At 39.1% G+C, this 26,245-nt stretch overlaps 1 protein-coding gene across 1 annotated transcript in view; it reads left to right on the forward strand.

Annotated features, from left to right (window-relative positions):
• The first annotated feature begins 2,950 nt into the window (after window positions 1-2,950).
• ITGBL1 (integrin subunit beta like 1) overlaps window positions 2,951-26,245 on the forward strand; it is a 167,073-nt gene continuing 143,778 nt past the window's right edge. Inside the window, exons 1-2 of the mRNA XM_087937935.1 lie at window positions 2,951-3,187; window positions 4,867-5,078. Coding sequence (XP_087794061.1) covers window positions 3,087-3,187; window positions 4,867-5,078 — 313 coding nt within the window. The 5' untranslated portion in view covers window positions 2,951-3,086. The remainder of the gene's footprint in view (window positions 3,188-4,866; window positions 5,079-26,245) is intronic.

Below are 26,245 nucleotides of genomic sequence, written 5' to 3' on the forward strand. Positions count from 1 at the left end.
CTGATACAATATTGTCCCATAATGTATCTAATTTAACTGTGACTGATCGGAATAAATTGTGGACAATTGATGTGGCATATGATAGAATAAAAGACAAAAAATTGGAGAAGATCACAGAATGTCAAGATCTGAAATTCAAAGTTGAAAAATTATAGCATAAACTGGCCATGGTAGTCCCAGAGGTTACCAGTACATTGGGTATCTTACTAAAACATCATGGACAAAACTTAGAAAATCTGTGCGCTGGCAAATTTCAATCTGTCACTTACAAAAGGCCACTGTTCTGACCCAGCCTAGTAGAAACAAGAAACAGACTCCTTGTCATGAAAAACCCCCCACTTTATTTACCTCTTGTGAATTAATTGTATTCACCCACTGAAAAGTCCAGGCAATAGTTCTTCAAGGAGTTAACTGCAGTAGAGACTTTATCAGTTCCTTGCAATAATTGCAAGGCCGTGAGCTCCCAGCTGAAAGACTGCAAATTAAGTTTTGGCAAGCAGTTTTTGTGGCATGAAACACCATGAGCAAAATCTTCAGAAATAAGAACTGTTGTCTCCTACGACAACCACTCCCCTTTCTTTCTATTTATTCCCCAGCCTGGGATGGGCCATTCAGCATCCATGTGTGCTTTGCCTCCTTGTTCTCCGTTGTTCCCCTCTCCTAACTGCTCTGCACATACGTGCATCTGGAACAGGCCCCAGCTGTTCTTCCTCCTCACTCATATCAGCCTCCAAAGGCAGCTACCTCTCCAGTGGCTGGGAAATGTCAGACGGCCCTGGCTCTATCTCTGCGTCCAACACAGAGCATTCATCAGAGCCTTCCCCAGCCCCCAGTGCTGGCCCAAGTTCATCCCCAACCTCCTCATCGTCCGAGTCTGCCGCCAGCTCCTCTGGCAGCTGGCAGTCCACAACAGCCACACTGCTTGGACATGCATGTATACTACAATAATACATTACAACCAGTGGTGGGATTCAATTTTTTTTACTACCGGTTCTGTGGGCATGGCTTGGTGGGTGTGGCAGGGGAAGGATACTGTAAAATCTCCAGTCGGTGGTATTTGCTGGTTCTCCGAACTACTCAAAATTTCTGCTACCGGTTCTCCAGAACCTGCTGAATACCACCTCTGATTACAACGTTCTTGAGAAGAATTTGGTACCTATGAAGGTCAATACTAACTAAAGAACTGCCATCTTTAGGTACATAGTAATAAACCACCAGAATGGTTCTATAGTGTAGGGCACGGGTGATATTCCAAGGGCTCACTTGAGAAGTATGTTTACCATGAATACATGTTTCTATCCCCTCAACTAATGACTGATCCAGGTTGTTGGCTTGCTTCCTTATTTACTTTTCCTTCTTACCAGAACACTGAAGATGTTCAATCATACCTGCATTTTGATTTCTTCAAGGCCTTTAAATAAGCACTGGAAAGAGATAGTGGAAATATTTGGTCTAGTGGTTAAGGCATTAGGCTAGAAACTAGGAAGCGATGAGTTCTGCCTTAACTGTGAAAACTGGCCAGGTAAATTTGGGGCAGTGACTCTCGCTCACCCCAAGCCGCCTCACAAGTTTATTGTTGTAGAAAAAATAGGAGAAAAGAGTATCGTGTATGTTAATCACTTTGAGTTATTTATAAAAATAAAACCTTTATTTCTGCAAAATAAAAATGAAAGTATAATTATGAAAATAATAAAGATGAGATAAAATAATAATAAATAAACGTGAGGAAAAAAGTAAAAGATAAGAGATCTAGGACATGGAACATGGAGGGATTTTCATCTTCTATGCTCTGGCAATATTTGTAGACTTTAGTCTGTGGTAGAAGAAGGTACGGTAATGTTTTTCGAAAGTTTCAATAAAAATACCTTTTTGGTATCATGCAAAGCAAGTTATTGCGCCAATTAGATATTCCCTCCAGCACTGTTTAGAAACTCGTGAGTGGAAAGGTTGAGTATCTCTCTTTTTATGACTTCCCATCCCCCGGTGGCAGCTATTTAATGAGGGGAAAAGCTGAATATGTAAAATGCTATTGCACATTTTGTATAAAAATATTCGACAAACCAGGATTAGTGAAATGTAACTTGGTTACTGTCCAGCTTCCTCTAACTTGTCCCTTTTTTTCCTGGACTCGGGATAAGAAGAAAGGTTGTGATTCTACAATTGTAATGCCATCTTGCCTTTTTTTTTTTTTTTTGAGCCTCCTAAAGATGTACCTGCCTAAGCTGATTATTTCAGTGCTGCACATCTACTCATCAGGAAATAAACATAGAGAACAGTCGCTGCTTCATAGGTTCTTTGCCTTGTCAAAAAGATAAGTGCTTGGAGAGCGGGTGGGATATCTAATTATGAACACAGGAAATATATGTTTGTGGATCTGTGTTCTGTGTGTTTTGCCTACATGCAGTCAAATGCATAGTGACAAGCCTAGCTTTGCTTCTGTGTGATGTTTGAAAACTGATTAAATCTCTTACATTGATGCTTTGACACTGCGGCTGTTGTCAGCTTGACATCCTAAAGGTCAGAAGGAACAGCTTCTAATGTACAGCTTCTGCTGACTAAGAGGGAGAGGAGGCACCAAGTCACTTTCTATTTTTCCTTCTCCACTGAAGAATTTGAAGCACTCACCTGTGCTTTTAATGTTACGCTGCTGAGTATGGCTAGACTTCCCTGCCAAATCTACCAAAGGATATATTTCTCCCTGCCTTTTTACCATCGCTATCACAAACCTCCATTCATCAAAAGATCCCTTCTGGGGAAAAAAAAAAAGTGCCTTAAGGTGTCTGGCTTTTAGAATCAAAAGTGTTAGCTCAAAACCATAAGCAGGATACTTTGTTATGTCAAAATAAGACATCTGGCTGTACAACTGTTTCTCATTACTTCCCAGCCTGTAAAGTCCGGGGTTTGGCACTAGCCTTTTCTTCCAGGATGCTGCCCAAATCCAGCTTCCAGACAGCTAATCAAAGGCACTTGGTGGAGCGCAGTGGGGGAAGGAGCTGGTTTTGGCCAGCTCAGAACCTAGCAGCCCGAGTGGGTCTCTGTGTTTGAACTCTCCGGGAGGACTCTTACTGCCGCCCTTGGATTCAATCATGCATACAAAGGGCTTTCTCGGCTTGGTGGTGCTGCTACTCGCCTCTTCAGTCTTCGTTTTGTTGCCTGCTATTCCACAAAGTTCATCCTTTTCCCCGCGGTAAGCTCTTATCAGTCTGCTTTAGCAATAAGCTTTGAGGTCTGGTGGACAATAGGGTGCAGGGAGAAAGTGCTGCTAAATAGAGTGCGTCGATGGCTTTTTGTTTCCTCAAACTGCTGCTGGTCTCTGTAACTTTAAGCAGAAATCCCGTTGTGATGCAAAAACAAATCTCTTGATGTACCGTTTTGTCAGTGAAGCGGAGATATACGCCCTACATCAATACTCCGAATGAGTGGGGATAGGCAAAACTGGCCCTGAATTTTGAATATAGCGCCCCCTTGAGTGCAAAAGGGGACTATCCAAAGGGAGTCTTTAAATAGTCTCCATTTAATATGATCTACTCATTTATAAACTTGCCGGTCAGGGCTGCCAGTTTCATGCTATTCTGTTTAAACTCATGTCTGCTAAAAGCCCTGACTCAGAAATACCAGTAATAAAGAAATGCACACACCTTCAAAAATTCTGGTTGTGAGACTAGCAATGTATCCAGGAGTGATAATACTGAAAAGACTCTGGCCTGGCATTTCTATGGCCTCAAATGTTTACCTCTGTACTTAAGGTCTGGGATAGCACTTGAAAGTTTTGATATCGTGGGGTTTCCTTTATCTAGATTATTCTCCTAAAACCAATCCCATTACCAACAATCTGAAACATTCTTTTGGGGAATGGAGAACTGGTGAGTTATAATTACAAAACTCTGATACTTTGTAATATAATAAATACCCATAGAAAGATTTCAAAGGTGAATTTGCTCACGGGAAATATAAATGAATTGTCAAAAAATAGAGATGACATGTTTGATTACTTGGACAACTTGCCCAAACATTTTTGCTAACAATGGTTCTATGTTAGATGGCCTCTTTATATCTCTCTATGGATGAGTCAGTCTTAGGATTGTGCAGTGCTTCAGTTTCAGTTCCCAAAAGATGCTTCAGAACTCATAAAGTTGTAAGCAGAACAGTTGACTGCAACTGTTTAAAGTAGCTGTGTCGGTCTGGTAGTTCTGAGAAGGCCTGGCTGCTTTGATAAGTTGCAGGAAGTCTTACTCTGAAATTTGCATCCCTCTGAAGCATCTTTTTGGAATCAAATCCAAAACTCTGTGCAGTCATAGAAAGCACCATTCTTTCTATTCTTGAACCTTTAGAGCATCCTATGAAATAGTTTATTTGCAGATCAGCAGAAGCAAAAATATGGATCCATTTTAGTAAATATGTGGCTGACAGAATGGTTTATCCAGGAGCTAATTCAGATTGTGTGGTCTTTGCAGAGGAAAAGAATGCTATGAACCAAGCTTTGGTTTGGGTTTGGGTTGGGTGTTTTGTTTTGTTTTTTGTATGTGTGATCAGAAAACAAATGAAGAGAGTAAAAGAATTGAAATGGAACTGGGCTGGTCATATAGCAAGAAGAACTGATGGCAGGTGGGCCAAGGCAGTCGTAGAATGGATCCCACTCGATAAAAAGCATCCATGAAAGATATCTATCTAAAACAAGATGGATCGACAACATCGGCAAGTATTGAGGGCCCAATTGGCAGAAGAAAGCAGAGGACCATACAGTTTGAAAACATGCAGAAGAAGCCTTCACCCTACAGTGGATAGACCATGGCTAAAATTATGATGATGATGATGATGATGAATACCCATGTCTTTGCAACTTGCTATTTTTTTCATCCTCTTCAGGAGTGGTTTGAAGAGCACCTCATCTTGCAGACTTTCCCAGTCTGAGTCAGAGCAGCGATGCCAAATCCCAGGTGGAAAACTGTGCAACGGCAAAGGCCAATGTAACTGTGGGGTCTGCATCTGTCAAGTGACTGAGCCAGGCAAATATTATGGGCCATTGTGTGAATGTCACGAGTGGGTATGCGAAACCTATGGTGGAGAAATCTGTGCAGGTAAGCAAGATGCAGCAATTCCAAAGAGTTCCACAATATGTTTAAGGACCGATCCTGTCAATTTTACATCTATCTGAACCAGTGTTGGGCTTTAGCAAATTATGAGCATTTTTCATTGGATTCTTTTAAATTTCTCAGTGTGGATGAATGAAGCTACCAAGAGAATTAGAATTGAAATGGCACACTCATTGAAGGACGATAGCAAAAAAAACAGCAACAACCCAACAGTTAAAGTTCCTTATCACCTCCATCTTTAAATATTTGGGTCCTTTGTAAAATTGAATGGAAATTTTAACTAAACTGTTATTTCTTTAACTGAAGTCACTTTTGATTTTGGAGTTGTATTGATGGATTAGCATTAATTTGATACCTGTCTTCATTCCGGCTTAACTATGAAGGGTGTTAGGTTTCTTAATCTTTTTTTCTGGAGAACTACTATTTAGATCTATTTGAGGCGTTTCAATATAATGTGATGCTGTTAAACAATAGCATGTCCTTAGTTGACTAATAGAGAAAGAATTGACTATAGTATTTCGTATTAGGAATATGAATGACTTGGATTTGAAAGGGAGGATACGATTTGAAGTATATATGGGTGTGCACACGGTGCTGGTTATTATTTCTTTAATCCAAACACGTCTTTTCCTGCTCCTGCATGAAGCATACGTTGACTAAATGTTATGTTTAGTTCTATGTTGCTATCAATCTTAGAAGACTGGAGGGGCTCATAAAATAAGTCAGGATCTAGATGCACTCTTGGTTCTCAGTTGCCATTTATGGTTCCAAACTTTTAGTGAAAATTTGATACATAAACTGGCAGGGTCCAGGAGAAGAGCCATTTCTGGCATGGCTCCTGCCTCTGGAACATCATGCTGCTCAAGATCAAATCTGCCCCCTTGGCTTTCTGGCTCTGCTCTGATCAGCTTGGAGCCTGGATGGGGATGTTCCACTCTGGAAGTGGTTAATAGACTAAGAAGATTCTACCTCTGCTCCATTTGTGTATTGGTTACTTTCTTATCTAGGTTTTTTTTTTGTTCACTTTCAATGTTTTAACTTTATATTATTGTTTTGTGATGTTGTAAGTCATCCAGAGTCACTTGATGGTGAGATGGATGACATGTACATTCAATAAAGAAACAAACATTAGCAACTCACACCAGGAAAATAACTCCTTGCTAATACTTTCTGCCCAACCAAGAAGCAAGTTGATTAATTTCTGGCGTATTAGTAATCTTCCTCATACACTCAATCTCTTTCATATTAGCATCTCAGTGATGCTGAGTGATGGCTTCTAGGGACAATACCAAGAGTGACATAAAAAAATGAAGAATCCAAGTGTCTATGCAGATTTCATACTAGGAGAGCATCCTTAGTTTGAGTGTCATTAGTATTAGGGCTCTGACACTTGGGAGGAGGAGATGCCTTTGAGTCACTATTGACTCCTGACAACAGCCGAGACTAGTCCCTGCAGTTTTCTTTGCAAGATTTCTGAAATGATTGAGAGAGAGTGACTGGACCAGAGTCACCGAGCTGACTTTGTGCCTAAATGCACAACACACAGTCTCCCAGTTTTTAGCCTGTAGTGCCTTAACAACTATACCAAACAGGCTCTCTAACACTGCAATTGGAGCACTCAATGTCCTTCCTATAGTTTAAGACAGAACTGAAGTGTATTTTTTTTTAAGTTTAATACTGTTAATGGGTTTTAGCGTTTGTATTTTATGTCTGTTACACTCTAAGATTGTTTTTATTGATATTTGTCTATAAATACTTTGTATGTTACCCAAAACTCTTAAGGGTATCATATAGTTTATCTCAATAACTAAATAAACTGAATTATGTTCTGAGAACTGATCCAATGCATACAAGTAAGCAAGTTCCTATGTTTCTGATAAATTGAGCAAGGAAGTTGCTTTTAAATACTTCCCCCACCCTCTTATGCAGTCTGATTTATACCTATTGTGCACATTGCACGATGTCCAAGTTGATTTTCCTTTTTCAGATACAGTACGCGAGTCAATTTAGCAACCTTTTTTAAAACTACTGATTTGTTCCTGCTTATTCAGTTAAAGGTAATGCAAATGCTTACTTCTGCCTACATAGTGCACTGATGATAGAGGAATGTGTATGAATTTTCTGATTAGATTCACAAAATCAATCAATCAGTGTCTGGATCTACTCAACCTCCATTCTTTTTGCACTCTGGAGCTGTGCTCTTTATATATTCTGTGCATCCTTTGCTCTTTGTTTTGATTTTTATTGCAATTAGAATGGCAACAGATATTACATTAGGTATGTAAAAACATTTCCTACCCAGAATTCCCCTTAGATATACCATAATGTCAGACCTACTCAGATTTGTTTGATTTCATATCTTTCAGCATCTATTGTGCATTACAAAGTAAGATTCTGGCACATGTCTATTGGATTACAGACACTTACCAGGGACTGAGAACTGTAGGATACACTGAATTTTTTTGCATGTACATGCATAGATTGTTGCACAAGGAAGTCCTAACTATTGAGCAGTTTTCATCTGATGAGAATAGAAACAATTGTAGACTATAAATAATACTGGTTTTCAACTGTTCTAATAGCTAACTGTCTGTTGTCAAGAGTTTTGCAAATCTCAATATAGGGAAAACATAATTTCCTCATTCGTCAAAGTACAGGATGTATTTTTCCCCAGATCACATCCTCTCTTAAATTTAGTCCCCTTTCCATGAAACGTGTCAGTTTTTTAGGCCAGAGTCCACAATTAGGTCAGTAAGAATGTTACAGAGAATGCCAATAATAACAAATGCATGCCAGCAATGTGCTTGGAAGATATTATAGGAAAAAATTAATACTAACTCGTTTTAGCATCAACTTTATTAAAAGGAAAATATCCAATGTCTAAGTTAAAAAAAATCTTATTGCAATGCTTACTTTGATCTATCTATCTATCTGGCTAGAAGCTATTAGACAGTGTCACACATTTAGAGTTATCTAGTTCTCAGGACAGTCACATATTACATTTAGTAATATTTTCAGTGAAAATCCTGCCTGTCTTTTTTAATAAAAAGAGCAATGTTCCCATATATGAGGAAGAGTGCCTTCTCTCCTTAGCCACCAGATTCAGAATTCTGTTCTGTATCACAGTTGTGTTTTCATCTTTGTTTGAACCTTTGTGGCAATCACAATTTATTTGGGATCTCATAAGGGCCATGAGGAGCTCACAACGTCACATAGCCTATCAAAATTGTTCATGGATTGGAGTCTGTGGGGGCAAACAAAGCCACACTGCCCTCTTCAAGAGGGATAACATGCAACAGGACTAGCTAGCTCTGCTTTTTTGTTGCTATTGTTATATAGTGATGGCTTCAGGGTGAAAAATTGTACTGTTTTCAGTATAAACTGAAATTTGCCATTGCCAATATTTATCCTGAAACTGAACTCTGAAATATTCTGGAACAATTGACTTTTCAGCACTAATCCTCCCTGAATTTCATGGCATTTTACTGCTGGGCCAGGAGGAGGATCAGGGATCACGTTCTTTAACTGTCAAGACACATTGAGTTCATAACGTTCACAAATTTCTTTCCCCTATGAATACTATTTCATATTACATAGATTTTTTTGTATAAAGCAGGCGGTGCTTTATACATCAGGTGCTTAAAAGGATTGTATTAAAATATTGTAGATTCAGATCATGGAGATAAATGAAGAACTCCATATCTGCAATCTTGGCTCATTTAAGAGCTTAAACATGAAAATTCTCACCTAAGAGCGCAAACAAATCTCTCTTGAGATAGCAGTTAATAAAGTTTTAAATATTTTGTGTTTGGGTGGGGCTTTGTATTGATTTCCTGCATATATATGAATGCATATGAATGAACAATACAATTTAAACAATTAACACTGTGGTCACAATATACTTCAAATAACATGACATTGGTATAGAAGAGATTTCCCATTTCACCGTGGATAATAAAAAAAAGCTATCAATGGATATGGCTGAGAAATAAAATTGAGAACATCTCTCATTTGCTTGATGGATTACACACTATTTATCATTATCAGAGAAAAACAGTAAAGTTTTAAGTTTTGATTCAGAATGCTATATATTAGTCCTGGCATCTATCATGTTTTGGAATTTGCACATGTGAAAATGTTTTAGATAGGATATGAATGTTCTCTGAGGATAAACAGCAATATTATTTTCCATCCTTATTCAAGTACAGAAAATATACTCATTTGTTCTTATTATGCTATTAAATTGGATTATGACCTTTCTTTATTTTGAAAGTTATGCTGATTATCTGGCTCAATAATATCAGAAGGGGTTCTGTACCATTATCACCGATAATATATTGGTAGTACAAGTAGGTCTCAACTTACGACTAGAATTGAGCCCAAAATTAATGTTGCTAATTGAGAAATTTGTTAAGTGAGCTTTGCCCCATTTTATGACTTTTCTTGCCACATTTATTAAGTGAATCACGGCAGTTGTTAAATTAGTAACGGTTGTAAAGTGAATCTGGTTTCTCCATTAACTTTGTCTGTCAGAAGGTAGTAAAAAGTTATCACATGTCCCCAGGATGCTTTAACTGTCTTAAATATGACAAAATAAGGAGCAAGGCACTGAGTCCACGAAGCAAGGAACAAACAATGAGTCCATGAAGTAAGAAAGAAGGCACTGGGTCCACGAAGCAAGGAAGAAGCAATGCAATCCTGCAAACTCCAGATGTCTGCAACGGCACACAAAACTCTACAAATTCAGCATTTGTTCCTGGCAAATGCCCCTCCCCACAGCACCTTCTTAAATCTTAGTTCCCAGGTGCGCCTTGTGAAGAGGGGCAGAGCGCTCCCCTCCGGACATCGGGTTGACCTGCGCTGTTCCCACCTTCTCTCCACTCTCTGTGCTGAAGGATAAGGAAGGGGTGGCCCTTGCTCATTGCCTGAGCTCCGTCGCTCCTGATGTCCATTGCTTGCCCACTCTCAGTCATCCAGCCCCCGTTCCTCCCTGCTAACAAGCCGTCTCAGTTCTGAGGGGCCCTGGGCTGCCTCGTCCTGCTCCTGCCTACATTCCTCTGAAGCCAACAAAGCTGCCCGTGGGATCTCCTTCTGCTTCAGCTCCAGCTTGTCCTCCTCCGCAGATCCAGGCTCTGACGGGGCATAGCAGCCTTATTTATTCAGGGTTTGACACGTAAGAAGAGCATCCCTGGGTTCAGGTTGATGCTGTAAGACCTTGAGACTCAGAGACAATAGCTGGGAACAATCAAAGCTAGAAGGTTTGTTTGAAGGCTCTTTTTTGGGGGAGGCTGTGATTAGGCTGAGTAGACAAAATCTATATAGAAGTCAAATAGGGAAGGTGGGTGTGGAATCCATGATGTGACAGTCTTCAGGATAATTTGGCATCAAAGTTATTGGGGGAGCATATAAATTTGGTCAGGGGACTTTTATATTAGAATATGAGGCTGAAATCTAAACATGGTCACTTTTCAAATTCAGTCATTTGAGTTGTTTTCTGCTTTAACTAGATTTTTTTACAATCTAGTCAATCTAGTAGATTTTTTATTTAGTATACCACTGTAAGAAGCTGGCTATTTGAAAAGTGAACCCAAACTTAGTAGGAGCCCTTTATACATAGCAGGAGAAAGCAAATAGAGCCCATCTACTCTAGTTACTACTCAGGCTTATTCAAAGTTATGCAAAAAGACCTAGAATTTGAATATTGACTTAGCATTATAAGCAAACTAAGTCATTGTTTTGGAACACAGCCTCTTGATTAAAAATGAAGTATTCAGAGACATGCTGAAATGATTTACAGACAATACATTTTGTATTGAGTTACTAAAAATTAGGTTCTACATGATGCATGTTGAGTAGAGTATAATGAATAATGAAGCCACAGAAAACTAATAAAAACTGCAGACTTAATTATTAACATATAATTGTAAAACAAATTAAATGGATGTTTATATGCATAATGATACCAATATCCTGGGAAGGTCTGTTTTAATATCCAGTGAGTACCTTAGTGCAGGGGTCTCCAACCTTGGCAACTTTAAGACTTGTGGACTTCAATTCTGGAAGTTGAAGTCCACAAGTCTTAAAGCTGCCAAGGTTGGAGACCCCTGCCTTAATGGGTCTAACATGTTTCTGAATAGTGCAGATGCCACTCAGGTCGAGACCAGTGTCCAGATAGTGAGCACAGACCAGCAGAGCTTCTTTGGTTAAGGAGAAGCCATAAAAGATCCACTTGTGCATTGGAAGGCATCTCCTCACAAGGAAACTGGCAGGATTTAGAAGGATCTCGAAGGTGGCTTGCAAATAGAGCATCAGGGAGCTGTGGGACCAAAACCACCAGATTCACAGTTTCATTGCAGACCCTTGTTAAAGGACACTGTGCTCACCCAAAACTCTTCTTTCCAGCACACATTTGGAAGAGAAAAATCCTAACATTTATAGAGATCGCTCCTCGATATGAAACAGGACCTATGTTGAAGAGTAGCAGAAGGGGAGGAATTGACAATAGAAGAGGTGGTCCTTACAATTTCCCAGGCCTCTTTTTAGCCTTATGTCAGACCTGCCTCAGTTCCAAACTTTAAGTAAGAACGATCCTTGACTCCATTTGTTGAAAAAAGTACAGTTTACTAAAAGTTAAGCAGCATACAATAGAGCAAAGCTGGAACCCAAATTCACGTGCCAAAGTCTCAAAATTTAATTTCCTCTCCCCTCATGTCATTTCCCACTGCTGGTCTCCCATTGTCCAATCATATTCAAATGGAGTATTTTAGGAATGGTCTCTTCAACTGTGGGCAGGCTGGTATGTAGTTGCATGCCATTCCCAGCTGTTTGATTTTGAAGTTGTGTCTCCAGAAGGTACAGTGTGTAGTGAGCTTTCCCCACTCCCATCCAACTCCCTCCCCCCAAAGTCACTGGCAGAGCGGCATCGAGCGAATGCAAAGCGCAGGCATGAGATGGCAGTTCTGACACCGTAACTCTTTCCAATGTCAACATCAGTACTTAACATTTAAGCAATTTATCACATCAAATCCTAATTCATATTATGTAATGTTGGTGTAATAGGATTGAAACAACGAGGCCTAAATTGTGCCTGGGCTCAAGTATCACGATAAATGATAATACGATTATTTTATACTTGAAGTATGACTTCTTCACTGTGGCTTTGATGAGTGGGCCAGGACATATTTTTTTCCTATTCAATATTTTATGATTAAAACTAATTGGGCATGTTGCATCAATTGAATTTTTTACACAAACCTATGCATTTAGCAGTTCATAGACAATTTTGTGGCAATCAGTCCCCCAAATCCTTTTGTAGGAATACAATGTGGCAAAAAGGCTCCTTGTTGTAGCATCCAGGTGCAAACTGATTCTGAATCCATGTCTTGCCATCTCTGATCTGTTTTGTCTAAATGGCAGCATTAATTAATATTGTTTATCCTGAGATTTTAAGTAACATGTTTACACCACCACATTTTCAGGGAATGGAGGCTTTCTATCTCCACCATATCCTGTTCACTGTCTGATATTGATCAGAATCACAAGAAGCACTTGAACCCCGATAAAATGTCGGGCGACATGGAAAACCTTTCTGTCTGCAAATTCATAAGTTCATTTCAAGCTCACCTTCATGTGCCATTAACTGCTGCATGCCCTGCTAAATATTTTTAAAGAACATGTCTACTTGGTTTCATCTAATTCCCAGATTACCATGGAGAAACTTACGTTCAAATTTAACTCTGCCAATTTTAACGATGGATCTTCTTCCTTCTCCTAATACAAGCTTTTCTGAGATCACATTCTATGATGCTTGATCCATGATATTGGTAAAAATGGAGACAGAGACTGGGCTGTGGTTAATTCCTACTGGACCCTTGAGGCTACTATATTCAGGGTCTTTCCTCTTTGGTTATTGAATACTCCCCTTCATTATTATTTGGCTTGGGTTGCAGAAGGAACTGGACATTGACTAGACATCCATAAAGATGTTTGCCTGCAAAACATCTGATCAGCACTCTGGAAAAGAAGAGTCTTCCAAGTACAAAAGGAAGTATTCAGGAGGTCAATTTAAATTGAGAAAAAATGGCTAGATTCTGCCTGACATAAATGGCAGGCTTCAGGTTGGAAGTGGGGAGAGGCAGCATTTTGATTAAACCCATCATGTTTTTCATAAGTCTATGAGTTACTTCAGGAGATTTTCACAGCCCCTCATTGACAGCATGTCATTCCCTTGCAGGATTTACCAATCCATATCTCCGTATCTCCTTGGTGCTAATACAGGTGTGTCAAACGCAATTTCATTGAGGACCGCATCAGGGCTGTGGTTGACCTTGGGAGGGGGGCGTGGCTGACTGGGTGGGTATGGTTGACTAGGTGGGCGTAGCCAGCTTGATGCCATTCCCCAAACTGGCATGTTTCCTCTTTGCATTGAGTAGACAGGGCCAAAGCCACGCTAGCCTAATTTGGTAGACCGGGCCGAAGCTATGCTGGCCTGATTGTTCCTCTTTGTACCAGGCAGACCGGGCTGAAGCTTCACTGGCCTGAGCTTTCCTTTCTGCTTTGGGTAGACTGGGCCAAAGCAATGCAGGTGGACCAGGACAGCTCCACAGGCCTGATCCAACTACATTGCGGGCCAAATCTGGCCCATGGGCCCTGAGTTTGACACCCCTGTGCTAACAGAAAAGAACTAACAGAATAACAGAGTTGGAAGCTACTTTGGAGGCCTTCTAGTCCAATCCCTTGCACAAGCAAGAGATCCTATATTCTTCTAGACAAATGGCTATCAATCTCTTAAGATTGCCGAAGGTTTCCTATTATTCCTCATTATCCTTTCACTATACATGAAATCTCTCAGCTGGACTACCTTGGAAACAAATTAACTTCTCATATAACATATAAGGACAGCACCACTTGTACCAGCCTTGTTATTGAGATAGATTAAAGCTTGAGCACTGGAGTAATGCAATTTATTTTGGCATTATTTTCTCCTGTCGCAAGGACCAGAAGAAAATACTTTACCTGCCTGACTGTGCATTATACACTGTGTCATGTACCCTAGAAGGTAGCAAAGTGATTCAGAAAATGCTGAACACTTTGCTGTGATCTAGTGGTCATTTGGATATTTTCAGGTCAAATATCATAGCTCTATTGTCTATTGAGTACAAGGGATACACATCTTAGTAGGAAGGAGAAAGGTTAATAAAGCTAAAGTTAATAAAAGTCTGTGTTTCCTTCATATGGGGTTTGTAAATAAGAATTAATTGCAACAAGCATGAAATACTTGCTGTCACTTTTTAATGTCTCTGCTGCAGTTTGTGTGCCTAAGAATACTTTTAGAATATTTCTAGATCTGAACATTAATAATTATTTTCAATTAAATTAGTATGGTATTGTAATGAGATAAACATGTTAGATTTTTTAAAAATAAGAGGAAGGGAGGGCAAAATAATCACTTTAAAAGGAAAGGTGAGAAGGATTTCTTTTTTCAGACCTTTATTTCCCAAGAAATATTAATTTTATCCTTTCCTTAAAAAGACCTTTTGTTTCATTAAAAATGATCAAGGCGTCAACTTTGTACCCACTTTCTCAATTGTAAGGCCAATGAACCTTCAGAATTTAGTTTAAATTTAATGTGTGTAGATTTCTTTCAGTAAGTGATTTTGATATACAATACTGCATCTGATATACATCTAGATCTATGCATAAAATATTGAGTTCTCTTGAATGTCAACTGGGATGTATGTGACATGTTCAGTTCTTAGTTTAGGTCTGATTTTCAAGTCTTCCAAACTTGGCATAATCAAGACAGTCTGGATTTCAAAATCTCTGTTAGATATTCTCTGTTAAGCATGAAAGATATTTTGCAGCACAAGCTCGGCTCATAAAAAGAATAAAGTTGGATCTGATCCACTATTCCTATTAGCTGGGTACCAGCTAAAAATGATACAGAGTTCTAAACCAGCAACATGAGGACTTCCTCGTGATTGATTAAATATATTGCTTGTTAACAGGCCATTTTAGAGCAGAGAAGATGAGATAAAAAGTAAAAGGGAAGACCAGATATAAGAAGAAAAGCAGGACAATGTAAAATAAAAATAAAATAAAAATGAGGTAGATCACCTGTGTAGAAATCTATTAAAGACAATAATTTTAAAAGATTATCTATTAGCCACATTTTTGTCTCATGATTATTATAATAGGTCATAATCAAGTAGATGATACACTGAAAGAGCTTTCTTCTGAACACAGATCAAAATAAGTCAAATGAATAATTCACAGAAGTCAAAGCATATTAACAAGAAGATGCCCTTATGCAAGACAAACTGCCAGTTTTGCCATATTATATGAGAGGAAATCCACCACTGGCAATATATTTGTCTGCAGTCTTTGCCAAGGAGTTCAACAAACCAAGGGGTTCTTCAGCTTGCCAATTTCACAATTGATATTTGCAGTAGAAAATTAGGTGGCTGAATTCTAATCTGTGAGAAGCTATGCTTTGTTGTCGGTGATTAAAAAAAAATGTGATTATAAAATGCCTATCATGTCAGATCACTCTGATATTACATGAGAACCATATCTTATGCGGCATTTGAAAATGCGGAAAATTATAGCTGAACATTTGCTATATTTTATGCTATATTTTAAGACCAGCTATGTAACAATAGGCTCATTTTATGCTTGTAAGAAATGCCCGTATTGAGGATCTAGGAGATGACTTTAAGAGTAGTAGGCAAGAGCCAGAGGTGGGCTGCTGCAGGTTCAGATGCATTTGTCCGAACCCCTTGTTCCGATTCTGCGCAGTTTGAAGAATTGGCAAATCGAACCACCACCTGGTCCTGGCCCTGCCTGTTTTTCAGGCCATTTTTGGCTGTTTGGGGGCAAAAAATGGCCTGAAAAAGGCCCCCAAAATGGTCTGAAAATGGCCTCAAAACAGCCTGAAAAATGGGCAGGGGCGGGACCAGCCAGTAATGGGATTAGCCCCAACTGACCAAATCCTATTTGTTCCTTTGAGGTGAGTGGCTGGAAGGCAGGGATGGATGTGATGAGTGACATCCCCCACCCAGTCACATGACCAATCGGCCACGCCTACCCAGTCAGAGAATGTTAACAAAATATGAAGTCCACCACTGGTAAGAGCTATTATACATGCAAAGGGGGCCGAAACTTTCCTTAAGTCTTGGAAAACAAGACAGTATTCAGAAGAGAGTTGGTCAGGCTCCTCCCTGATTAATTGAGGTATAAGAGGGACAGGAGGTAAGGTACAATCAGGCTTGTAAGATTCTGTTATTATAGCCTATTTCAATAAAGTATAGAGAATTATAGAATCATAGGGCTGGAAGGGACTTCAGAGGTCTAGTCCAAATTTCTCAAGGTAGAAACCTTTATTTTATTTTATTTATTTATTTTGTTTGTTTGTCAAACATGTACAAGATAACAAGTAAGTATGAACATAAACAAGAACAAAGAAGTAAATACAGACAAATGGGGACAGTAAAATGGACTGTAGTCACGCTGGGGCACTTATGCACGCCCCCTTTAAGGACCTCTTAAGAAGGTGAGGTCCACGTTAGACAGTTTGAGATTGAAGCTGTGAGGGTTTGAGGCTGTAACAACAGAGTCAGGTAAAGCATTCCAGACATTGACCACTCTGTTGCTGAAATCATATTTTCTGCAATCGAGTTTGAAGCGGTTTTCCTTGAATCTGTATCAATTGTTTGCCGGTGTATTATTGTGGTTGAAGCTGACGAAGTCATTGACAGGCAAGATGTTGTAGCAGACAATTTTGTGTACTATGCTTAGATCGGACTGCAGACAGCGCAGTTCCAGATTGTCCAAGCCCATAATTCCAAGCTTGGAGCATAGGGAATTCTATTGTGAGTAGAGTCTCATGAGAAATACCTCTGAACTACAGTGTGGGTTCCAGGCAGACAAGCTGTATTCAAGAATTGGTCTGGCAAAGGTTTTGTATGCCCTAGTTAGCAATTCAATGTTACCGGAGAAAAACCTTCACAAAATAAAATTAACAACTCTTAATGCCTTTTTGGCAATGCTGTTACAGTGAGCTCTGGGGCTTAGATCATTTGAGATGAGTACTCCTAGATCCTTGACAGAGTTATACCATCTAGTCAAGTGGTTTTCTAGTCTATTTTTGAAAATCTCCAGTGATGGAGTCCCACAATTCCAGGAGGCAAGCTATTCCATTGATTAATTGCTCTCACTATCAGAAAAAAAAAGTCCAATTCTTCGGTGGATTCTGTTTCCTAATCTGATGTACCCCAAAGGACTGATGTCCTTAAGACTTTATATGCTCCCAGAAGAGAATAATTATCTTCTATAATTTGAGCATTGGAATAAATGGAGCATTTATCATAAGGACGGTCTGGGGAAAGTCTTCTCCATCCTTTGACTATCTTGACAACCAGTATGGTATCATAGTCATGATATTGCAGTCCCCATTTTATCACAGAATTCACTGAATTACTTGGGAATGAGTTTTAAAAAGTTGCAGCTGCCTTAGTCTCAGAACAGTGGGGTCCCCTAAATAATACAGTGGAAAGAATTTCTATGGGTGAATTTTTAAGCTGGTTTTGATCAACCAGCTAATGCTATTCTATGTTGGATGATGAGATTCTCAGATGGGCAGTGTATCCATTATGTAGAACAGCTATTGATAGTACAGCAGAGATCCTGGTAGACAGAGAAGTGAAGAGCCAACTAGTGAAAACAGGAAACAAAAACTGGCCTCTCTAAAGTGTAGAAAACCAGATGAAGTTTGTTTTCCCCAGATGCATGAACAGGGTTTAACAACATGAATACTTTTTGGAGCCCCAATAGTCCAAAACAACAACGGAAAGTAACTCTCAAAATAAAATACCTACTGAAGGAAGAACATAGATTTTGCAGCAGTAGTTTGAGGCTTGTTCTTCCATAGTAGAAGTCTCATTAAGCTTTCTAGCTTTGGCATCAGCATAAAAACAACTCCTTACTTGAATCCCTTTGGCAGCTTCCTTCCCTCTGAGGAAAGCTTTCCAATATGAGGAAGTGCTCTCTTCTCTCTGCCTGGGCAATGAGATAAGTCCCAGCCAGGCTACCAGATATCTGAATAGGCAAGGAGGACACAGACAAGTGGAGTGGAGGGCGCATTGTTTATATTTCTTGGCTTCTCTAACAAACTTTACCTAGAAAAAATGCAAAAAAAAAAAAGTTTTTAGCCTTGTGTAATCTTAAATGTGCAAACACACCCCTAGCTATTGTCAAAACTGATTCAGGACTGAATCAAGAAACATGAAAATAGGAACCTAAGGCAGTGGTGGGATTCAAAAACTTTTACCTCCGGTTTGTGGGGGGGCGTGGCTTGGGGGGGCACTTTGCCCGTGTGCGCATACTTTGCGTGCACACGCACGCCAAACGCACTTTACACAGGCGCAGAGGTGTTCCAACTCACCTCCTGCAAGCCTGCACTTTTCCAGTCGTTTCAGCAGCTGCTGCGCACCACTCTTCTGGGCCGCGCAAAGCAGCTGCGCTTCAGAAGCCGAACATAAAGGTGAGCATGGGAGCCCAGGCGGGTGGGTGGGGCCAACAGCAGAGTGGCGGAGAGAACTGGTTTGGTCTCCGCTGCTCATCACCGCTACCGGCTCGGCAGAATTGGGCCAAACCAGTAGCATACCACAACTGACTTAAGGATACTTCTAAGCAAAGTCTTTATCATGAAATTATGTTGCTTCATGAATAGAATTTTTTTAGTAGTTCAAACATCTTCATTAGTTCATAATTTTCCTGAATTTTGCAGTTTTTTAAAAAAATCTCTTGAGAATTACTAGAACATTTCAGCAAAGACTTTCAAGCAGGGGTGGGATTCAAAATTTTTAACCAGTTCTGTGGGTGTGGCTTAGTTGGTGGGTGTGGCTTGCTGGTCATGTGACTGGCTGGGCATGGGCAACTCAACATCACTCACATTGAGGCACGCATCTCCTCGCCTGGCCTCTCATGACTGTGGGGATGCTGCAACAGTCGTAAGTGTGAAAAACGGTCATAAGTCACTTTTTTCAATGGTCACTCCACACAAGTAAAGTACTAGCAAAGGAGGGGAGAAAACCCCCAGAGAAGACAGGAAGTCTAGTCCTGCCAAGAATGTAATAAGAGTTAACGGAGAGGCAGTTTCTGTAAGCAACACCAGAATGTTTCCTTCCTGCCTTCCTTACAGGATTAGTCCACTAATTTCTTCTAACAACCAGTTCTCCGAACTGCTTAGAATGTTAACAACATTCTGGATTTTGTACTGGATTTCCTATATTTTCTCCTGCTCATCCACTCTACTACATAATCATTATCTCTCTGAAAAATGGTCATAATCAAACCATACAATATTAATTTCTAGATTCTGCCATGGAGAAAAACAATCAGAACATCTCCATATGCTATGCAAGAAGAGGCATTAAAAACAGGAAATTAAAGTTCATAAACAGTTAAAAAGTTATGATAGCAGTTATATACAAATTCAGATTCAAGCACTTTCCTTTGTGTTGCACTGAAATAGCAAACTAAAATATGGAGTTAAAGTCTATATCAATCTATTCACCAGGCATTACATGAATTACAACTAATATAATTATCCTTGATGATGCAGAATCCACAATGTATTTTACTTTAGACCAGGAATGTCAATCTCACAGGGATATGGCCCATTGGGGGGTTAGAACCAGCGAAAATGAAGCTCCGGGACCTCCGTTTTCACTGGCAGAAGGCTGCAGGAGGCTGCCGGGGCTACGAGTCACCATCCTGGCCATGCCCATCCCTGGCCTCCCGGGGTCAAACACAACCCTGATGTGGCCCTCAATTAAATTGAGTTTAACACCCCTGCTCTAGGCAAATAGCAAACCACAAGGCCTATGCGGTGGGCTGACAAGCATACAGTCACATGGGCACGCCTTTCTACACAAAGCCTCTTTGGCCTCAAACAATTACCATGCAGCTGAGGTTGCTGGAGACAGAAGCTTAAGTCCCAGAGGTGCTTTTTCAAGAGGCAACTGGACTTTCTGGTTTTTCCTTGAAGACATTTCACTTCTCATCCAAGAAGCTTCTGCTTCGTGGATGAGAAGTCAAGGGCTACTTGTACTCAAAGGACGAGCAATACAAAAAGTATAAAGGGGACCCAAGGTCTTGAAACATAGAAGTTTCATGAAAATTATTTGAAAAGACAGCTTGAATAAATAGAAGTTCCCTATTTGACAGCTGCACCTTATTATGATGAAGTTCTCTTTATTTCGCAAGATGTCATAGTTGAAACAAGCTAGGTGAGATCACTGTAGTGTACTGAATGAAAAATTCAAGAGCACGAAAGATAAATAGCCTGGAGCAAATATAAAAATGGTGTATCTTCCCATTTCATGAGCAAAGGCCAGCTGAACTTGCAGTTGAACTAGAATTGGCAAAGGGGCAAAATCATCTCGTGAAGTTTATTTAAGAGAATAAAAAGGCTGCATTGCATATCAATCAAGGTATTATTGTTCTCCCAGCTTCTGCTGCCTGAGGCAACTACTGCTATACTTAATAATAGGGTTAAATCTAGGAAAGGAACTTTTACAAACAAAATGTTAACTATCAACTCTAAAAGTCAGGAAAATCCTCATTCTGAATCCAGGAACTGTACAGCACCTTAAAAACCCTACAGAGTTAAATGCAGAAAAGAAACTTAGAGCTTTTTTTAAAAAAACTTGAAATAGAGATTTTAAATCTCTGAAGACTACTTTTTGAAATGACTACTTTTATTTTATGAAAAATTGTTGTGTGTGGAGGAGGGAATCCGATATTATTTTTGTTTGTCAGTCTCATAGCCAGTCATTTGTCAGTACCTCAACACTGACAATATGCTTTTGAAAGATTTCCTGAAATTTGTCCTGGGACTATAATTCCCATAATTCTCAGCTAGAAACACTGGAAACACTTGTAAAACTATTCCAAATAGCTACAGCTATTTAATTTAAGAACAACACACTTTCTCCTTTATATAAAAAAAGTGACTGTTAGGAATTCAGTGAATGAGTTGCAATTTTCAGAATGACAGCTGCAAAGGAGAGAATATTCCATCTCTTGATGGATTCTATGAGGTTCTTGTCTACTTAACAGAAAACAGATAATCAGAGTTGGAAGGGATTATAGGTCATCTAGTCCAACCCCCGCCCAAGCGGTAGATCCTACACCATTTCTGACAAATGGCAGTCCAACCTCTTCCTGAAGGTCTCAAGTGATGGCGCTCCCACAACTTCCGAGGGCAAGGCGTTCCACTGGTTGATTGTTCTCACTGTCAGAAAGTTTCTCCTTATTTCCAGGTTGAATCTCTCCTTGTTCAGTTTTCATCCGTTATTCCTTGTCTGGCCTACAGGTGCTTTAGAAAATAGATTGACCCCTTCCTATCTGTGGCATTTCTAACAACATTGTAAGAGGAGTGAAATTGGTCCTCATCCCCAAGCAGAAGCAAGATTTTTAAGTCTGATGATGGCTTCTTCCCATATTGTGCCGCTAACCTTTTGCGATGCTATTTTTAGATGCTACATGTATAATTCCCAAAGATCAACCTGCCAATTTCAATAGTACTCTACAAAATCATTTCAAAAATGCTCTTACACTGGGCAGTCAATTATAAAGACTGTTAGTAGTGAGGGAAATAATAAATAACCCATTCGTAAGTACCGTTCAAAGGATTCACGTTAAGTAATAGCAACTCTGCATTAGATAAGGTCACTTTTATAAAATAAAATAACCTTTCTTCTCCTATTTCTCCTTGGGTTGACTTAGTCTGGGCTAAATTCATTATTGTACCCTAAATTTGAACTTATTCTGTGACTTCAGAATATCAGAAAATATATTCTTCCAGATGGAACAACCATCAGCCACCTCCTCTATATAGATGACATCAAACTGTATCCTAAGAATAAATGAGACATCAACTCACTGATCTACCTGACATGGATCTAAAGGACATTGGGATATCATTTGGATTGAAGAATGTGGCTGGATAGTCGTCAAGACAGGCTCTCTTTCCAGAAAATGCAATACTTATAGTATCTATGATTCTCAATCATCCAGGTCATGGCTGTCCCGAAGGTGCTTTTTCAAGAGGCAACTGGACTTCCTTGCTTTTCTTTAAAGATGTTTCGCTTCTCATTCGAGAAGCTTCTTCAGCTCTGACTGGATAGTCAAAATCCTTCTATTCTCCACCATCCATTGCCTGAAGAAACTTCTCGGATGAGAAGTGAAACATCTTCAAAGAAAAACAAGAAAGTCTAGTTCCTTCTTGAAAGAGCACTTTGGGACAAATGCTTGGAAACAGCTAAGATATTGCACAGAACCATCAACCTCCAAGAGCTTTGGTAGAGGACTGGAGACTGAGGAAGACAAATACCACCCATAGGGGTGAGAAGGGAATTTATGTTTGTGTGCACATGTCACATTTTATGTGTTACATAAAAAGTTAGTGATAGAGCACAAGATCTCAAAAAAACTCTGCTTTTTTCAAGATTGAAAGGATTGTCCCAAAATCAAAAGCCTTTGTGCTGTTGAAAGCTTTCAAACTTTCAAGTACCACCAAGAGTTTTTTTTTTTAATTTCTTCCCAAAACATGAATGCTATGTTTCAAAGACAACATTATTTCTTTAAGCTTTTGCTATTACTGATCTCCTCATGTAAACAGCATCTGGCACCTTGTCCTACATCCAAACACTGAAGTTACACTTTCCAATTCTGTATGCTTTCTTAGATCCCCTAACAGTGCTGCTAATAGTTTTACTGTTTGTTTTTCTGCTGCGTGCTTATACGTATAAAATATTTACCATATAATATATTTGAATCTTTTAAAATATTCTTTTTGTTTAAAATTACAAAAGTAAATTATATTCTCTTATTTTCAAATAAACTTGTTCACTTAATTTCTAGACTTTTGCACAATTTACTAGCACATTTTATTAGCTTTTGAATGTTACAGTAAATGCAGATAAGAAAAATGGAATAGAATCAAATATATAATTCTCTCACACACACACCTGTGTCAACCCATTTAACTTAACATGAACACAGATTCCTATGTGCCTACTGTTCCATACTAGCAGGCTTGTAGACCTGCATTCCTGTTGGTCCAGAAAAGCCGGGCCGTGATTGGACAAAACTAAGCGTTCTGATTGGTTCTTATTCGGCTGCCGCGATTGGGTAAAACCAAGCGTGGCAAGCTCAAATGCATGTCATAGGCTGCCTAGCCGCAGCCTGCTCTATAAAAGGAGCTGCCTTGGCTTGGGAGTTTTGTCTCGGTATTTGGTTTTCTAATAAAGAGCTGTTGTCACTACTTCGAGTCTCGTCTCTCCTTGGAACCCGCCGCCCAGACATAACACCTACAAACATATCCGTATAGGGCCTCTCCCACACAATGGAGGTTGGGAAAGCCACCTAGCTCTATACATAGAGATGTATATATGTTTAAATCTGCACCATTATTAAGATGAATGCATAGAGATCAGAACTGAGTTCAACGTGTGCCACCATTCTCCTTCTATACATGCATTGTTGTGAAAGCTGCCATGGGATGTAGCATTATGCTTACAGATTTCCATACATATTGAGAAAAAGGACAATTGATTTGTTTGGTATTTCTTATGTCATATAATAGTTCTTATAAAGTAAAAACACGCTTGTGTTTTAATACGTAGAATCATAAAATGGTTGATGGCACTATTAATTAGGAAGTAAGAGAAGCACTTTCTTTTTCTAGCATATGCAGAGCAAAAGCAGGCTCAAAATGGGAAGACCTATGGAAATTGCTTTAAGCTGGGCCTACTGTGTTGAGACAACCGCCATTTTAATCACTACCATCCATGCTGTTTTCTTGGTAATTATCATATTAATGCTGTCTATTTATTCCACACAGAAAAACATAAAAGTCTCTTAAGGCTTTATTTTAGAGGCAAGTTAGATGATGTAGAAAAGGATTAATGATACTCTACTTCCCTGCTAAACCTCTGATCAAAATGGAGAACTTTGTGGGTGCAGTTTTTATTTCTTTAACAATGCATAGAAGTGTTCTACCTTTTATCAATAAACTACCTCAAGCGCTATGTCCAGTTCTGGTCAACTTGCTTTAAGATGGATTCAAAGAAACAGAAACAGATTCAGAAAAGACAATGAAAGATGACAAAGGATTAGGAGGGAAGTCCTAGGAAGAGACTGAAGGAATCAGGTGTATTTAGCCTTCAAAAGATTGAGGATCAATCTGAGCTACTTTTCAAGCACCAGAAAAGATGTAACACAGAAGGAACTCATGAGTCGTTCTTTATCATTCCAGAATACAGGACAAGGACCAATGGATTTAGGTTACAGGAAGGTTGATTCCTTTAATGTTAGAAAAATGCCTTCCAACAAGATCAATTCAATAGTGGAACAGTTATCCAAACAAGTGATGAGATGTTTTCACTGAAAGTGATCAAGTGGAAGCTAGATAGCTATCTGTTGGATTACAATCAATGGCATACATGGCTCCTTCCAACCCTAGGCTTCTAAGATGTCTTCACAGAGCTACTGATGTCATGTATTTTCCAAGACATTTTTATTTAATGTAGCTTTCATGGGACTTCACAAACTTTCACCCACCATCAAATTTCACAGAATCATAAAACAAAGCAGAATAGAATGCTTAGCATGCTTTTGCTAACATACTAACTGAAACATATCTAAAGTAAAATACATTTAAGACTTACAGGCTTCAGTAATGAAACTGTAAAATAATGCTTAAATTAGGGACTACAATTGATTGATTAGATTCCAGTCCTCAGTCTCCAGTTTTCACTAAATCAAACCCATCACCAGCTTCTGGAAATCAAGCAAAAAGGCTGTAATAAAAGGTACTATACGTGATCAGGGCTTAGGATGGCCATCTGTGAGAAGATGGTGTTCCAATATTCTATGTATCGAATTGTAAAAAACTCCTCCAAATCTTATACTTTGCCTTCCTTTGTTACTTTAGCTTTTAACCAGATTGTCCTTGAAATACATGTCTTTCCAAACACACAAATGTCCTCTGATAGACCTCCAAATAGACAATTCTTTTTATAAAGTAAGGCACAAAGTTACCTTAGTGTGGGGACTGAAGGAAAACAGTACTCTCTCATTCCAAATCTAATATTCTCTCTGTGAAATATACCACTGTTTTGTTCTTACTTGTGTTCTTGTACAGTATACCTCAATACAGGAGAAAAGAAAAGGAAGAAATTCAAGTGTTTTTAATCGGATGCCTTTTTTTTAGTAGGTGTAATAAGTACACTTAGTAAGTGTAGGACATTGTAAAAACGTATGTTTTTAAAAAGCATTATCCTTAATACATTTCTAACAAAATGCTGTTTTTTTGATAATCCTTTTTTGTACACACAGAGAAGAGTCCAGGAATCAGGCACTTGTAAAAAAACATCATAGTGTCTAACTGATGTCTTTCTTCGTCTTCATTTTCCTTCTTTTATCCACACAAACGTTTTCCTTCAGGCATCTTTGGGAATATCTGCCACCAAAATAACATTGTTACCAAGCAATTATTGTGAGTGGCTTTCTTGCAAGTGCTACATTAATGTTCCGGAAGCCTCAAGGAACTTAATTCATTATTCAGAAGTTGAATAATAAGATCCCTTGGCAACTGTGATAATTTTATTCCCAAAGAGAACCCTAAATTCATTCCCCAAATAATCTTGTTTACCAACTGCTTATTAAGTTGGCAGGGGCAGGAATGTTTCTTATTATTTTATACTAAGACAATGATGTGAAATACAAATCAGGTCTTTAAAAATATTTTCATGTGATTAGAAATTATAAATATATTAGCACCTACCAGAGGCTGCTCGATCATTATATTAGATAACAGAAAGGCTCTAACCAAGGCTGGCATACAGAAACAAAATACATGTCAATGTATAATTTACAAAGAATAAAAATAGTCTATTCCTTATCTTACTGGAAGGAAGGAAGGAAGGAAGGAAGGAAGGCTAACTCTAAATCTGCCTAAAGAATGGTAAGAAAAGATAATTGGGGCTAGATGTAGCCAGGCTACAGCTGAAGTTTTCAGCTAATCAGCTCCATTTCATTCATAATGAACACAATTTTAAGAAAGCGCTGGCTTTTACAACCTT

This window comes from Pseudonaja textilis, chromosome 8 (genome assembly GCF_049901715.1).
Source record: "Pseudonaja textilis isolate UNSWEBS1 chromosome 8, rPseTex1.2, whole genome shotgun sequence".
Lineage (NCBI taxonomy): Eukaryota > Metazoa > Chordata > Lepidosauria > Squamata > Elapidae > Pseudonaja > Pseudonaja textilis.